The sequence below is a fragment of the Brachycentrus maculatus genome, unplaced genomic scaffold (assembly GCF_059751285.1).
Source record: "Brachycentrus maculatus isolate JH-2025_06_01 unplaced genomic scaffold, ASM5975128v1 h1tg000326l, whole genome shotgun sequence".
In the NCBI taxonomy this organism is placed as follows: domain Eukaryota; kingdom Metazoa; phylum Arthropoda; class Insecta; order Trichoptera; family Brachycentridae; genus Brachycentrus; species Brachycentrus maculatus.
In genome coordinates, this window is record NW_028281075.1 from 1,565,120 (window position 1) to 1,582,936 (window position 17,817).

The window sequence follows — 17,817 nt, forward strand, 5'->3', positions numbered from 1 at the left end:
GTATCTCAAGTCATTTTCCATACTTAATATCTTATAGTCATATGATTAAATTTATGGATATAGTAGAAGTAAATAAAAAAAACAGTATGAAATATTCTTCGAAGTTTTGATGAAACTATTAAGTTAAGTGAGTACCTACCTATTGACCAAATAAAGTAAGTACTTACTTACTTCCTTGTAAAGCATAGACATTTGAAAATATTCTCTATGAAATATTTATTTGCTAATGTCAACATCATCATCAAACTGAAGTATATTTTTTTGTAAGGTTAACATCGGTGTTTGGGCTTGTTTTGAAGCTTTGAAAACTGCAGTTGATTTATTTTAGATACAAAGTACATAAATTATAATCGATTTAATAAAATAATGGCGAGACACGTTCCGATATTTCTATTTGGATTATTATTCCTCGTAATCCTGAATCAAAGTAAGTAATTTTAAGAGGTTAAAAGACTCATAGTGAACACGCCCATTTTTATAGTTTTCAAAAATATATATAAGTTACGGACAATTTAACATGACTTCAATAACAGAGTTTGAAATTAGACGGTTTCTGTTTTTTGTTATTACAGGTGACAGTATCAAATGCTGGGTATGTCGTTCAGATACGGATCCAAAATGCGCAGACCCATTTGACAACACAACAGTTCCCATTACAGACTGCAAAAAGGAAGTGGAGCTTTCACATTTACCTGGAGTTCGGCCCACAATGTGCAGGAAGATTAGACAAAAAGGTGAGAGTCAATATATCAAACTGTCTTACGTATTCTGTCGTACATAAATCACAAATCAACAAACTTGAGTTTTGTCATATAATTCATTAAGTTTAAATTTTAGTCATAAAATATTTTACAAATCCGTTCATAATTTGACTACGAACATTTTCAGAGAATGTGTGTATAAGTCTGTTAAAATCATTGTACACAAATATTAGCTTTAATACCAAATAATTGTTATCAAACTTTTTTTCGATATATCAACAGAGAGGATGAGTTGAGATGGAAATAAAAAAATTTAGGCATTAACAGGGCTTATGACATTTCTTTAGCTGGTTTATGTGATAAATGTTCTTAATAGAATAACTGATAAAATAATTATTACAAATATATGTATCAGTTCTGCTTACTTTTCAATTAATTTCAATACTTTGACGAGGGAATTAAAATTTGGATGTAAAAATGTAAAACGTTATATTTACATGTTTAACTTTTAGTAATATAGTTGTCAATTAATGAATATTATTCTTCTCCTTCTTAGTCCTCATTACTGAGGGTTGTGACCTGTAGCCGACGTAAAGAAGACACTAGATTAGAAATAGAATTAATTAGCTTAGGGACCTCGGTATGTGTTAGCAATGTACTGCCCCCTCAATAAAGACTGAAATGTGTCGCTTTCGGGGGTGGTCTTTGCCCATACCGAGGAGAAATTAGCTCTAGGCTAGATTAAGCTATTTTTAAGACATTATTATAGACTGAATAAATTGTAAAGTGTATACCGCTCTGTGGTGCGCGCTCGACTGCGCCGAAGTAGCGGAGTGGGGATGTCCTTATACGTGCTAGAGGGAGACGGTACGCGAATGCCCTCGCTCCCTCTACGCCGTGATTGGCGGACATACCCCCCTCCGCGATTGGTCAGGCACGGCCGGGCGGCGCTACGGCGAGGCACCCAGAGCGGGTATATATAGGGGAATATTCGTCATAATAAATCAGATTTCGACCGACTACCGCTGCGTTTTCTTCTCTCCGCCCCGCTTCTTCCCGACTTCGCTGCCCGCCCGGACTCATCGCCCCTCAGGAACATTCGACCGCCGCTACCCCCTGGACTTGGACTCGGATTTACTTTGGAGCTGACTGCACCCGGACTGGACGACGACGGAGCCGCCGCGACGACCCGACGGAGCGATACCGGACTTACGACCCGGTTGCCTGCTGCGTGCAGGTTGCGACTGCCGGTGCTACATACCGCCTTCGCCGGCTATCGCAAGGGATCTCTGGGCTTTCGGTGGATCTCTACGCGGGTAGATTCACCGTCGAGCGCGGCCGCGGACTGAGACTTGCCCGGCCGCTCTGCGCTGACGCCAGCACCTGCGGCATCTACAGTACTTTGTGCTGCGGCGCGATTGCCTAGTCGCCGCGTCGCGTACAAGTTGGTCCTTCGAGCCGGATCTTCACCGCAGAGCGCCTAGAGATGACTTCGAGAACCCCATCGCTTCGCTCAGGGAGAGGAGGCACACCACCCAGAGAAGAACCGCCAATGGAAGGAGACTCTGTCGAATCGGATTCGTCAGAGGACACCGTCCAAAGGCTAAGAACGCAAGTTCGAAATCTCCGCGCTACACTACGAGACGTCGAGAGCAGCCGCGGACGCGCGGACGCGAATCCCGAGCCCGCGGCGCGTACAACAGACATGGACAACATCATGACAGTATTATCGAGGATGGCGGTACTATTAGAGGCTTCGCAAGGAAGGAGCCCGGCTTCAGTCCCAGAAGACGTCAGCAGGGTCGGCGCTTTGATCGCGCGCCAGTCCACTGCCAAGGATTTACCCGTCTTCGCCGGAGAGCCGCAGGAATGGGCCACGTTCAAATCGCAGTACACTCAGTCGACGGAGATGTGCTGCCTTTCGGATCCGGAGAACCTCCTGCGTCTACAACGCGCATTGAAGGGACGAGCTAGAGAATCGGTATCATCATTACTCGTGGACCCGAGCCAAGTAGGCGTCATAATGAAGACGTTAGAACTTCACTACGGTCAGCCGGACATCGTTGTGTCATCTCTACTGGAAAAGGTGAGAAGACTCCGCTGCATACAGAACGACGGATCGACGCAGGCATTAGTGGACCTATCGAGTGCAGTTCGGAACGCGATAGCGACCTTGGAAAGCTTCGGCGGGGACTACACGTCGACGCCTCAGCTGCTAAGCGAGCTAGTGAGCAAGTTGCCGCTGTGTATGAAGTTTCTATGGTGGTATAGCAGAAGGGGAGACCCCACAAGGCCCACCGCGAAGGATTTCGCGCTGTTTTTGGAAGACATGACGGAATCGGCAATGATAGGCGGCGGTATAGAGCCGCACGTATATAGCGGAAAAGACAGACAGCGCGAGAGGCCTCACAAGCGGGAGCAGGTGCATACAGTGATTTCTGTGGAGAAAAATGTGAATAGTGTCGTGTCATGTGTTTTGTGCGGACAGAGCCACTGGTTGCAATCTTGCCAGGAGTATCTAGAGTGTAGTGTCACAGAGAGATGGAACATAGTGCGACGGAAAAATCTGTGCTACGCGTGTCTAGCGAATACTCACCGGTATGTGAGTTGCAAAAATACGAGGAAGTGCGGCGTCGATGGGTGCCGCCGAACGCACCACAAAACACTTCATACGAGGGATCGAGCCGAAGTGCGCGAAGCTCGATCCGACTCAGACATAAGAGCGCCAGATAGCAGCGCCCGCCGGGATTCGCCCGCTGCTGCCGGCACCGGGGGCGCTAGACCACTCGCGGACGAGAGACAAGCCGCGAGTACGAGCGAAAGGAACATCGACTCCGGACACAGTTCCCGAGTCTACAACTTGGTTACGAGCACGCACGCTCGCGAGGAGCCAGTGCTCCTGAAGGTGATCCCCGTCACCCTAAGCGGTCCGCGCGGAGAAGCGGACGTCTATGCATTGCTCGACGAGGGATCAACCATAACACTGCTGGACTCGAAGATTGCCAACGACATTGCGGAACCAGGGGGTGCCCGAGGATTGAGGATTCACGGTGCTGGCGGGATGTGCGTTACCGATGCAACTTCGAGGAAGGTGACACTGGAGGTGCGCGGGACTGCGAAGGGACAATTCTCGCTCCGTGCAAACACGATTCGGAAGCTGCATCTACCGCCACAACCGGTGGCTAGTATAGATGGTAGGGTGCAGCATGTGCGCCCGCAATTACTGATCGGCCAGGACAACGCCTCACTTATTGTGTCAAGAGAGGCGCGTAATTGCGGGAACTACATCGCCTCCGAGACGGCCCTGGGAACGGTCGTTCATGGGGGGCGATTCCGCCAGACTTGCGTCAATACACTGATGGCGTTGAGTGCGGACCAGAGGCTGGAAGAGCTAGTCCAGCGGAACTATGCTGTGGATGCGCTGGGAATATGCGCTGCAGCGAAAATATCGCGCCAGGAGGCGCAAGCCATAGAGGTCATGAAGGCTACGACCCGTTTCCTACCTGAAGGGCGGTACGAGACGGGGCTTCTATGGAAGGAAGGCGGGCCTTGTTTGGAAAACAATCGCCGTATCGCGCTGAACCGCTTCTCAAGCTTGGAGAAAAAGTTCAGAAAGGATAGTCAATTCGCCGGGGCCTACCGAAGGAAGATTGAAGAATATCTCGCCAAGGGGTACGCGCGGGAATTGGCAACGGCCGAAATAGAGGACACTTCGAGTGGGCGATGGTACCTCCCCCACTTCGCAGTAACAAACGTAAACAAGCCCGACAAATTACGTATTGTGTTCGACGCCGCCAGCTTTTGTAACGGGGCCTCATTGAACGGCATGTTGGCCAATGGACCGGATCTCCTCTCATCGCTTGTGGGGAATATCATGCGATTTCGCGAGGGGAAGGTCGCGCTGGCGGCGGACATAAGGGAGATGTTTCTCCAAATAAAGATAAGGAAGGAGGACCAGCGGGCGCAGCTGTTCCTCTGGCGAAATAATCCCGACGAGGAAATTCGGGAGATGGTTATGACGTCTATGACGTTTGGCGCTGCATGTTCCCCGAGCAGCGCCCAATATGTGCGGAACCGGGTCGCGGAAGACCACGGGCAGGACATGCCCGCCGCCAGAGATGCCGTGCTTCGAAAGTTCTACATGGACGACTACATGGATGCTGTGGATCGCACGACAGATGCGATTCGATTGCGCAGAGAGGTCTGCGAACTTCTACAGCGGGGCGGGTTTACCCTCGCGAACTGGGCGAGTAACGATCCCGCAGTCCTAGAAACAATCCCCGAGGAATTGAGGGGCAAGTGCGCGCGAGACATTATCAGCGGAACCTCGACGACTGAGAGAGTTCTGGGGATAAAATGGGACCCGGTGACTGACGAGTTCCGCTTCAAGTTTGCGGCGTCACGGGAGGTCCCGGCCGGGAGGCCAACGAAAAGGAAAATCCTGAGCGAGGTCATGAGCATATTCGACCCGCTCGGGTTCGTCGGGTGTTTGACGATACGCCCACGGATTCTACTGCAAGATATCTGGCGATCCCACATAGGGTGGGACGAGGAGATAAGCATAGAACAGGCAGATAAGTGGCGCACTTGGATAAACATACTGCGCGAGACCGAGTGCGCCATCCCGCGGCGCGTGGCGAGCAAGGGCCAGCAGGTAGAGCTGCACGTGTTTTCCGACGCATCGGAACAAGCTAGCTGCGCCGTTGCGTATATCGTAGAGGACACCGCCGCCGGGAAAAGGGCGACATTTGTGGCCAGCAAGTGTCGGGTGAGCCCGTTACGGGCGCTGTCAATTCCACGCCTGGAATTGCAGGCCGCGCTTATAGCTGCGCGGCTAGCAGCAACCATCAAGAAGGAATGCGGCGTACAACTGCGGGAAACATTCTATTGGACGGACTCCATGACGGTGCTGTGCTGGGTCCGGAGCGATTCCCGCATCTACACGCCGTTTGTGGCCCACCGCCTGGGGGAGATAGATGAGCTCACGAAGGCTCGTGAGTGGCGGTGGGTTCCAGGGAAACAGAACCCGGCTGATCTCGGGACACGAGACGGCGAGATACCGGACATATCGCCGACCGGTGTATGGTTCAGCGGGCCAGAATTTATTAGAAGAGGAAGGGATGAATGGCCGCCGCTCAAGGTGACGACGGCAGCATCTCAATCAGAAGTGGAGCTTAAGTGCGCGGACAGCGCTATCGTTATGACAATGCTCCCCGACGAATTACGGTTTTCGTCGTGGAGACGTCTAATCCGGACTACGGCGTGGGTACTGCGGTTTGTAAATCGGTGCCGAAAAAGGAGTCCGGGGAGCGCTACGCTCACGGTCCAGGAGCTCGAGGAATCAGAAAGGGCATGGATAAGGATATGCCAAGAAGACAGCTACCAAGCCGAGATAGCTGCAATCAGACGGGGGGAGTGCCTCCCGCGGGGGAGCCGCTTGATAGGGCTGACCCCGTTCCTAGATAACGAAAGCGTCCTGCGAATGGGGACGCGCATAACCAAAGCGCCCGCTGTGAGCGAGCCCATGAAGGCGCCAGTAATATTAGACGGCGCACACGCATACACCCGATTGATGATCCGGCACTACCATGAGTCGCGACTGCACGCAAGCACGGAGCGAACACTCGGCGAGATTAGACAACAGTTTTTCATCACCCGACTGCGGACAAATGTGAGGAAAGTAATCTACGAGTGTCGCTTCTGTAGGATGCAGAAAGCGCGACCGCAGCCGCCGCTCATGGGACAATTGCCAGTCGGCCGCCTGGATCATCACGTCAGGCCGTTCACCCATTGCGGGGTGGACATGTTCGAGCCCGTACACGTCACGATCGGAAGGCGACGTGAGAAACGGTACGGGGCCCTGTTTACGTGTATGGTGACGCGGGCGGTGCACATAGAAGTCACACCGTCACTGAGCACCGACTCGACGATACAGGCGCTGAGAAGGATGGCCGCTCGCAGGGGGCACCCTAGTACCATATACTCGGACAACGGCACTAACTTCAGGGGAGCTGACAAGGAGCTCGCGGACGCCATGAGAGGAATGGCTGAGGATCCCGAGCTCCAAAACGAGGCCACGAAGAGGGGAATCGAGTGGGTGTTCAATCCGCCATCGGCACCTCATATGGGGGGAGCCTGGGAACGGCTCGTCCGGTCAGTAAAGAGGGCGCTGATGGCAATACTTAAAGAACAGTACCCTCGGGAGGAGACGCTAATGACGGCGATAGCGGAGGCCGAGTATACAGTTAATACTCGCCCCCTGACACATGTTTCGCTGGATAGCCGAGACGCCGCCCCTCTGACACCGATGCACTTCCTCATCGGGTCGAGCGGGGCCCAACCGCATTTGGCGGACTACAGAGGCGTACCGCCGGGGATATGCCTGAAGAAGCAATGGCGCGTGGCACAGAAGCTAGCGGATGCTTTCTGGAAGAGATGGATGCGGGAGTATCTTCCGACGCTACAACAGAGGCGAAAGTGGCAACAGGCTGCCGCACCTATTAGGGTCGGCGACATCGTGGTGATCACGGACGCAGCCCTGCCGCGGAACGAATGGCCGCGGGGGCGCGTCATAGCAGTCACCCCGGGGAAGGACGGACAAGTGAGGAGCGCCAGGGTCCAGACAGCCGCCGGAACATACACGAGACCCGCCATCAAGCTCGCCGTATTGCTGCTGGGAGACGACGTCGGCGCAAGGATGCCTCCTCGGCAGGGGGGAGTGTAGCCGACGTAAAGAAGACACTAGATTAGAAATAGAATTAATTAGCTTAGGGACCTCGGTATGTGTTAGCAATGTACTGCCCCCTCAATAAAGACTGAAATGTGTCGCTTTCGGGGGTGGTCTTTGCCCATACCGAGGAGAAATTAGCTCTAGGCTAGATTAAGCTATTTTTAAGACATTATTATAGACTGAATAAATTGTAAAGTGTATACCGCTCTGTGGTGCGCGCTCGACTGCGCCGAAGTAGCGGAGTGGGGATGTCCTTATACGTGCTAGAGGGAGACGGTACGCGAATGCCCTCGCTCCCTCTACGCCGTGATTGGCGGACATACCCCCCTCCGCGATTGGTCAGGCACGGCCGGGCGGCGCTACGGCGAGGCACCCAGAGCGGGTATATATAGGGGAATATTCGTCATAATAAATCAGATTTCGACCGACTACCGCTGCGTTTTCTTCTCTCCGCCCCGCTTCTTCCCGACTTCGCTGCCCGCCCGGACTCATCGCCCCTCAGGAACATTCGACCGCCGCTACCCCCTGGACTTGGACTCGGATTTACTTTGGAGCTGACTGCACCCGGACTGGACGACGACGGAGCCGCCGCGACGACCCGACGGAGCGATACCGGACTTACGACCCGGTTGCCTGCTGCGTGCAGGTTGCGACTGCCGGTGCTACATACCGCCTTCGCCGGCTATCGCAAGGGATCTCTGGGCTTTCGGTGGATCTCTACGCGGGTAGATTCACCGTCGAGCGCGGCCGCGGACTGAGACTTGCCCGGCCGCTCTGCGCTGACGCCAGCACCTGCGGCATCTACAGTACTTTGTGCTGCGGCGCGATTGCCTAGTCGCCGCGTCGCGTACATGACCCTTTGTTGAAGCAATGACTCTTCTCCAGTTATCCTTTGACTGCGCTGCACGTAGCGCTCCAACCACCGAGGTGCCTGCTGCTGCCTAAACTTTGCTGCTGCCATAACTGATTGCTCGTATCATGTGGACTCCTATCACAACCAGTCGTTCCAAGCTATCCTCATTGCCAGCGAATATTGCTCAGTATATAAATTGATTTTCGTATTAAATGTCAAATCAAACACCATTTTTTTTTAATCTACTAAGTTGTATTTTATTGTTAAAAAAAACACATGAAAATCAATTTTGTGACAATGTTTCACCTAGTTATGGCATTTTGAAATGAATGCGTTTGAAAATGCCATAACTAGGCGACACAATTGTCACTAAATTGATTTTTATGTGTTTTTTTTTACAATAAAATACAACTTAGTAGATTTAAAAAAATCAGTGTTTGATTTAACATTTAATACATAAATTGAAATGGAGTTCTACAAATTAAACACCAAATCTATACATAAATATAAATTGATTAGCCGATTATAGCTTGTAAACCCTGTGAATGCCTGATCTTCCATATTCCCATTTCAATAATCTTTTAGTTACCAATAAAAATATGAATAATTGCATATTTCCAGTGAATGGAGAATGGAGGTACTTCCGTAGCTGCGCTTATATGGGGGAACCTGGACTCGGCGGGGATGAACGCTTCTGTCTCATGAGAACTGGAACATACAACATCTTCATGGAATATTGCACATGCAATAGTAAAGATGGCTGCAACTCCGCCCCCATCGCCACCTCCGCCCTTTCTATCATCCTTCTTACATCTGCGGTAACTGTAGGGTTTTCTTTAACCCGATATTTCATTTGAGTATTCCGCGATACAAAATATCTAAATTCCTTCTTTGTACCTAGAAGTCATCTTTGGGCAATGAGCCACGAGATTTCTTCGTAATTTTTTGTTACATGCATAATTTATATTCCTCACAAGAAATGTAAGTTAATTTGTTATTATAAGTAATCTCAATTCATCGTCGATGATTTAATATATATTTTTAATTTTAATTAAAAATGAAATTATATTTTAGTCTCATTGACTGCATATTGTGATCAATATGAATCTCCGTCCATTTTCAATTAATATACAGACTTAAAACACAAAGAATGTACTTTTATAAATAATATTATACAGTAGTTTATTAATTACAATAATATTTTAAGCATTCCTTTTCTAATTTCACATGCCATATTTTTTAAGGATATAATTTTATAATAAAAATAGATTTTATATCAGAGTCCTTCATGATAATAGTAAGAATTGTGTGATGTATGTGAATTATTCTTTTATTTTAAAATGTCATTTTATTGAGTATGTCTATTCAAACATAGTTACATTTACGACTACCAAATTTTACTTAGAAAGCATAGGGAAAAAATGTTTAATCTGTCTTAATAAATCTCTTCCATGCATTCAAGGTGTACAATAGAATTAATAAAACAAAATGAAACTAACTCCTTTTGAGCAGGTGACATCTCATGTGATCTGATTTTATTATGTTAATTAAATTTTAATAGATAGTAATATTACATGTTTATGTGCCTTCAAAAATTAGTATAGTGAAATTGGCTTATAATGATCATGCATTGATCTATGTACCCTTTGTAGAGCTCATGCAATTGGCCTGTATAATACACAATTGCGCTTAATATGTTGACTGTATTGCTAGAATTTCCTAACAATTACCAGAATATAACAATGGCCCAAGTTTGATAACAATTGGCAAATTAATTTAATATAATTTTGTATGCAGAGTTTTGGGACAGACCAATAATTTTACCTATAATAAAACAACTATATAGTTTTTTCCATTTTAATTTTATTTGATCAGTGATCGGAATTCATCATTACCGACATCTTCACACTAGTTGTGATGATGTCGATGATGTCACCAGTCTGATGATCTTGGTAATGACAAAATCCAGTAACTGGTCAAATAAAGTAAAAGTGAAAAAACTATTTATGTAGTTGTTTTATTATATAAAATACACTTCCATCAATAAATGTCAATACAAAACTTTAATAAGTTAAGAAAATGTTATCTGTGGTTGCAATAAATGTACTCCACTGTACTTCAATATAGTACGACATAAATAAAGAGCTCACTTTAGCAATATTATATCATTATTTGTGAGAAAATATTATAAATTATCTCATCTACATTGTATTATACATACATATGTGTAAATACCTGGTAAAGTGCCTTTCGAATGTTCAAATTTATGCTTCAGAATTAGAACTTCATCCAAGTATACGTATAAGTTGCATTTTCCATTCCGTCCATTGAAAGCACAAATTATATTATTAATTGAGTATGTCATCTTTTGTGGGTACTCAAAATTCGTATATGTAATATGTTAATTATGATAAACATACATCCGTATGTAATATCCAATTTATGATGCAAGTATAGTCTCCATGAAGGTTATTTTTAATATGTACTTTGATTTTTTTTTATATTCTGAAACTTTTACATATATGTTATTAAAAAAAATGTATCTCTGTATATTATCATAAGTATGTGTGTGTCTTCATCTTGGATCTTGTTACTTTGGAAAATAATCAACTATCAGTGTTTAAATAAAGAGTGGTGAAAGTTAGTCGCTGTAAACACTTAAGAGAAAATTAATAATTGTACAGATTTATAATTATTATTGTTTTTTTTTCTTTTTAAACATCTTATGATTTATTTCAGGAAATAAAAACTGATAATGTGTTTTCTTTCCAATACTACAATGAAATACATATCTCTTTTTGATATTTTTATATTTAGTATTACTATATGTATATAAAATGGTGCCACCTGAGAAATAAAGTAAAGACTGGCATTTGTAATAAAAAATCCTAACTCACTACCCACGAATAAAAATATTTTTCTTTTATCAAAATCAAGCGTTTGTATCATGCAAATTATAAAAAAGCAATCTCATGTTCACCTACTTGAATATATTTGATTTTAGAGAATGGCGTTATTATGAATGTTTATATATATATATGTATGTGTGTTTGTACTATGTACGCTTGTTTATCATTTTCAGTTATGCCATTTTTTTAATCTTCTGAATTATATCATTAAATTCCCAAAAATATGACTTTTTATGTACTTTATAAACTTTAGTAAACCATGATTTTTTTAAACCGTTTTATTATTTATCCAAATTGAATAAATATATATAATGTTTATAATAATAAAAATAATAATCTTCGATGTTGTTGTAATCTCTTTGTTGAAATTGAACCTATGGTGGTTTCAAAGAGCATACTTTTAAAACTACTTGTATTTGCACTTCGTTTTAGAACTAATATCTAAATATCAAATATAAAAACAGAAGTAACGGGATTCTATTTATAGCCAAAGCCCAAATTTAAGTTGAAAAAAATCTGCATTTATTCCTTCTCTCATTGTGAAGTATTGTATATTCAGCTTGGTTGTGGATCACTTAAGACCATAGGTATTCCTTTTATTTCCTCAGTGTACTCCTTGCGACAATAAAAAAAATCCATGGATATTGAAATTTCTTTTTCAAGTAAATAATTTCAGAGAATACAATGTGATAGTGGACCATTAAAAAAAAAGGACATGTATAATTTTTATCAATTTCTTTATTGAAAAGATAATTTGTTTTAGGAAAACATAATGTAAGTAACTGTTTGGATTTTCATTTTATTTTTTTTCAAAAATTTAAAATAAATTAATTTTGATCCTCCACATATAAAATAGCCTTGTGCGGTGTAGTAAGTAACAGAAAAAAAAAATGATTGAATGTTTGTTGTTGCGAAGGATTATTTTAGGTTCCTCTATATTACTCACCCCTTGATTTAGTTTCGTCCAGGCCACTGACCCTTTTTCCATGTTTCCTCACAGCCCAAAATGGTAGTATGGGGTTAATAGACATAAAATAAGCTATCTTATACAATAGGAAATAACAAAAAAATAACTCTAAATCTGTTTATTTTTTAGACAAATGGACTAACTATTTTACTACGAAATATTTCTCTGGTCTCTTATACAAAACTAAAAAAATATTATGAGTGATGTAAATTAAACAAGAGATTTTTTTATCAAGTATTTATTTTTATGTATAAAAATGTACAAAACAGATCATACTTCCAATACAAACAAGGAATATTGGTAAGTGAATTTGCAGTAGAATATACACTAAACTCTCGATTTTCTGGGGTTAGCCGGGTCATTGAAAAAATATTTTATAAAAACAAAAAATATTTCACAACAGTACTTATAATATCGAAACAAGTGTTGAGGGCCGAACACATTTGTTTTTGCAGTGATAGAATAACAGTATATGTCATGTTTATGGGTTAAAATATTTGTAAAATACCTTGATAACCTTTATTTTATTTTTTAATGATCATAATATTTGTGATTAAAATTCTCCAGCCGTTATTGGTGCGACTTATCGAACGAAAGATCCATTGTTTAAGTATTAGAGTACGGACTCACTGCAGCAGATCTTCTAAATAATCTTACCCACCTCTAATACTGATAATAACCCAACCAATACTGTTGTAAAATTTTTGAAAAAAAAGGGAAAAATTATCATTTTTAGTTAGTTGTCTCCAGTCATATTACACTGTCGACTCATACGTCTTACTAAGCAAGTAGGTATACGTAAAGTGCATACAGCGCAGTTTTAAATTTCTCTTTGTTAACACTTTTTTCATGTTTCATGATTAACTGGGAAATTGATTATAGGGGTTTTTTTTCACCATCCATCCCGGAAAATCGGGAGTGTACTGTAGTAGGTGAGTATTAAATACATTTAAAATTATCCACAAACTTTGTAAATATATCAAGCTCTTTTCAAAGAGCCATGTCTCAGTTTGACGATTTTGCGGTGGCTTATTTGTGGAGCTATTTATTATTTAAAAAAGAGTAAAAATTCATTTGTATTAACAATTTAAGAAGTTTACATACTTAAAAAATTAGATACAAATTATTTTCTTCTCTCTTTCGAACAAAACAAAGGGATGTGATCATAAGCTTTGGACAAACAGATATAGCTCTTTGAAGCATGAACACCGAATAGTCCTCATTTGTATAGTTTTTTAGGTCACGTATTAAGAATGTATGGCATACAAGGTATTGCTTTATCACAAGTGAAAATGTAATTCAACATAAAATAGATATATGCTATATAGCTTTGGACGGAAAAAAATATAAAATAATTATACTAGTAATAATACTATCTTAAGTATAATGAATTTGTAAATTAAAATGGACGGTCTCAAAATGGATGGATCAGAAGCGTCTTCTTGGAATGCTAAACCAATCTTAAATATAAATATGTAACGTTAACTTCTATACATACAAAACTAATACTATTTAAAAACATCTATTGTAACCAGGCCTGTCGTACCGACAGTCTTCATTTTACAACGATGTCGCTTGACAAATGGTCACACTTGTTCATTATTCTTAAACATTTATGTTAACTCCATACCATAAAAATTCCACGACCCCCTATCATCAGCAGGGAAAAGGATATGTTATGTTGGGACAATGTTTCTTAACCGTGTTGGAGGTACCGAACCCCACCAGTTTCATATGTGCTTTTACCGAACCCTTGATTGGAAAATTAATTATTTTTTTGCTCGACATAGTATGAAGGGATTAGAATATTAAGAAAGGTATTACATAACGTACCATCACGACAGTTACAATTCGACTATTGAGTTACCAATGTTGCCAGGAAATTATCACATCTCTATTCTATGTGATTCCCGATTTCGTAAATCACATTTCACAATGATGAAAGATTATGACAATAGATCTAGAAAATTTGTTATGACTTATTTAAAGTCCCATCCCAGTAAAACAAAATGTGCAATGCGGAGTATGTGCATTGTTTTAGCGTTTGTACTAGATATATTGGATAAATGAATATATCTTACATCATATCATTTTTTATAATATCGTACAGTAAGTCGAGTGTGTGTTGTTTGACCTGCACCGAACCCAGGAGAATGGCTCACCAAACCCCTGGGGTTCGATCATACCCAGGTTATGAACCACTGTGTTAGGAGATTTGTCACATTGTCTTTCTATAATAAATAAGTGACCGTCTGACTACTAATGTCAGCAGAATGAAAGAAAGAGTTCATTCATTCTTGGCCAATTTACTGTGCAATCAATTTGTTTTGGAACCTAGTTGTTAAATAAGGACTGCCAGTATTAAATTTAAATTTAAAACAAACCTATTTTTGCAATCATTCAAGTCTGATTTATTAAATTATTATTGCAATAGCAATAATCATATTAGATTTTTATTTGATAGAATTTATGTTTAGTCAATAAAGAAAATATAATCTGTATTCAGTCAATCAGTAAAATTAAAACAGGTACATAAAATTATTGTAAACGTACAATTATTTTTTGAAACAATATTTTGGGCAGTATTTTTGTTTGGTAAAAAAAATCTATGAGTTTTTAAATTCAATTTAAAGATATTAAAGACGGTTACATTATTAATTTGTTTAAAGATAAGAGCACAGTTTTAAAGGCACTTATTTAATATTAATATATTTAAGTGTATGTGCAATTTTTTTTACTTGTAAATAGTACATACATATATGCTTTTATCTTGTCAAATATGAATACAGTACAATTTTATAATAATGGTCCGTTACTTTGAGATTCCCACAGATAAATTATCTCAATAATGTATACATTTTTTAATGGTATTTAAATAACATAAGGTTATCAGCAACAAACCAACAAATTAATAAACTTCTGTTTAAATTGGAAGGCACTATCAACGGTACATAGCTGACTTATCATCTAAGTTATCAATACATATGTAAAACGTGTGGAGTTTAATAGGTTTTACTTAAGACATAAATAATTGGCAAAATTGGTAATAACAAGAGAGATTTAGCAAGGGGAATGCTAGTAGCTGCATTACATTCATCAGAAGAGCAGTAACATTCCTCCCAGTAAACACCATTCTCGTACACTCCCCAGTTACACACCCCCGTCACTCCAGTGTCGGCCACTGAAGCACAGCGTCTGATTACTTGCCTCCAGCGTCCATCCCCTACAAAATGTTATCATATCTTGTTAAAGGATATAAGATCAACACATCATGCATGAATACAAAGAATAAGATGCAGATAAGATATCGTAGAAGCCGGTTATAACGACTCTTTAATAACGCGCATTCGAATACACCGCAGGTCTTTTTTCGCCATTTTTGTTTAGGCGCCCAGCATAAAAAAACACATACAAGTACTGTGAGGTAAATTAAAATAGACCTTAGCCCTTAATAACTAAACATTCGTCTGGCAGACTACGCAATTAAAAACGCTAACTTATCAAAAGTACTTTTTTTTTACAAAAATGTTAATAATATTAGAATATAACCACTCACGGTGAATGGTTATATACTAATATTACTAACATTTTTGTGAAAAAAAAATTAATAAAAATGACTAACCACAAAGTATATGCTTTAAATATTAATAATATTGAGAATATTATCAAAAGTATTTATTAAAAATAGGAACCGGTTACATGGCACTTAAGTTTGGTTTATTAGGAATTAATGTAAGAGACACTTAACAATAAATCACTATTCCGCACAGCTACTACATATGTCAATATTGTGCAATCCACAAATGGCATTGCATCTACAAATATAGTTTAGTTATCTAGGGTGAAAAGAAATAAAGGTTCTTGTCAAGTAATATTTTGGTAGGCACCCAACTGAAATAAAGAATGTAAGTCGATGTTCCAACGTACCAAAAGCAGTGGAAAGATCAGAGACTGCGATTAGATGGCTAGAGGCACAACAAGATTTTGACCCAAAAAAAAATCATGCAGTTAGTATCTCTGAAAAATTCTCAAAAAAAACATTTAGAAAATAAAAACAGTAAAAGATTATTGATTCTTTTTTAAAGTGATTATGTTATGTAAAGTAATAAGGAAAATATTAAAATATTTTGTTCTTCGTAGAAAAAATGTAAATTTTGGACGTTATACTGCGGCGATCTTATAATGCGAGTCAGATACGCGGCGCACAAACCTGCGTTATAATCGAATCCATTCAATTCGAAATAGCAAATAAATTCACAAAATAATTTGTACTATTTTTATTGAAATATGTTAAGAAATTAGTGAAATATAAAGGATTCAATTTTAAAATTTCAAATGGCATAAAAACACTGCAACGGAAAGACATCATTTTGGGTGCGAACGAACGCAAAAACTAAGACAAGATGTTTACAAATAGTAATTATATTTTTCTGAAATCTCTTACTATAAGGTACTAACAAATACTTATTATAATATCCCCATCCTGATGTGATATCAAGTAAAATAATATACTTGCACAATCGTAAAATACACTTTTTTTGTAAAAGACACAAACTAAACATCTCTCTATTTTTTATGGTTTAATTTTGACAGCCTTTGGTAGAAACACTAAATTCAGCATTGTGGCCCACTTTTACAAATGTATTATCTACACACATTTTTAAATGACAAAATTTACAAAAAACCCTTAAGACACAGATCATCTTGTACTAGGGCAAAACAAATTATACCTGTACTTACATATAATATTTAGACAAAGAAAAAAACAGAAAAAATATCCACGATTATTACTTCATCTATTCTTGGGGTTTAAATGATAAGAAAATGTTAAACTACTTACAAACGAACCCAATGGGACTCTGCTGAGTAATCTTCATGCAAAATGACCCTGGCATAGGAGATTCTTCGCTGTTACATTCTACTGCAATATTTTGTCGTTTATCAAATTTGTTATACGCCCCACAAGTATCATCTATTTTATTCTGTGCCGATGAACACATGTAACATCTTACAGCGAATCCTGTAACAAAATGATAGGTTAACACTGGAATCAAAACAAACTTTCACAAACATCTACCGCGAGATAAGCGGGACAACGAACCTGAGGTTATTAGAGTTGACAAAAATATTAATACACAGTAATTTATGGAATGCATATTGATTGAATTTATTTAAAAATATAAACAAACTGCTGGCACGGATTTCTGTTATAACGAATGACAAATCAAGTGACAGATACGCTCACAATTCACGCCGTTGGGTTGACGCCCATATTAGGGATGCCAGCTAGCTCTAATTTATATTTTCCAGTAGGTACCAATGAGCCTACTTACATTCTTCCACCGTAAAAAATGTTTCAATATTCCTGCACAAAAGATAGAGTATAGAGTATAGAATATAAAAAAAACCACTTTGGCCCCTTAATAATAGAAACTCATCGCTCTGCCTTCGTGTGAACGATGAAAACTTATGTTCGTCATATTAAATATGAAAAAAATACAATGACTCCTCTTTTTTTTATTAAAAGATTATAAACACATTGACTGCAAATTAGAAAAAAAAACATCATTGGGGCCACAAATGTAAACAAACTGCATACAAATGTGAAGGTTGCGGTCTTTTTTTAATTAAATGTTTTTTAATGAAACACAAAACAA

The 17,817-nt window shown here is 40.6% G+C and overlaps 2 protein-coding genes across 2 annotated transcripts; one reads left to right on the plus strand and one right to left on the minus strand.

The window, feature by feature from the left end:
• Nucleotides 1–247: 247 nt before the first annotated feature.
• On the plus strand, nt 248–11,466 carry crok (crooked). Its single transcript, XM_088268518.1, has 3 exons — nt 248–427; nt 573–734; nt 8,906–11,466. The coding sequence occupies exons 1-3, from the start codon at nt 367–369 to the stop codon at nt 9,139–9,141; spliced, it is 459 nt and encodes a 152-aa protein (XP_088124644.1). The 5' UTR covers nt 248–366; the 3' UTR covers nt 9,142–11,466.
• A 2,472-nt stretch (nt 11,467–13,938) lies between these two features.
• Nucleotides 13,939–17,420, minus strand: LOC148304234 (uncharacterized). Its single transcript, XM_088268541.1, has 3 exons — nt 17,262–17,420; nt 17,001–17,180; nt 13,939–15,383 (listed from the first exon to the last, which is right to left on the minus strand). The coding sequence occupies exons 1-3, from the start codon at nt 17,314–17,316 to the stop codon at nt 15,163–15,165; spliced, it is 456 nt and encodes a 151-aa protein (XP_088124667.1). The 5' UTR covers nt 17,317–17,420; the 3' UTR covers nt 13,939–15,162.
• Between the last annotated feature and the right edge of the window lie 397 nt (nt 17,421–17,817).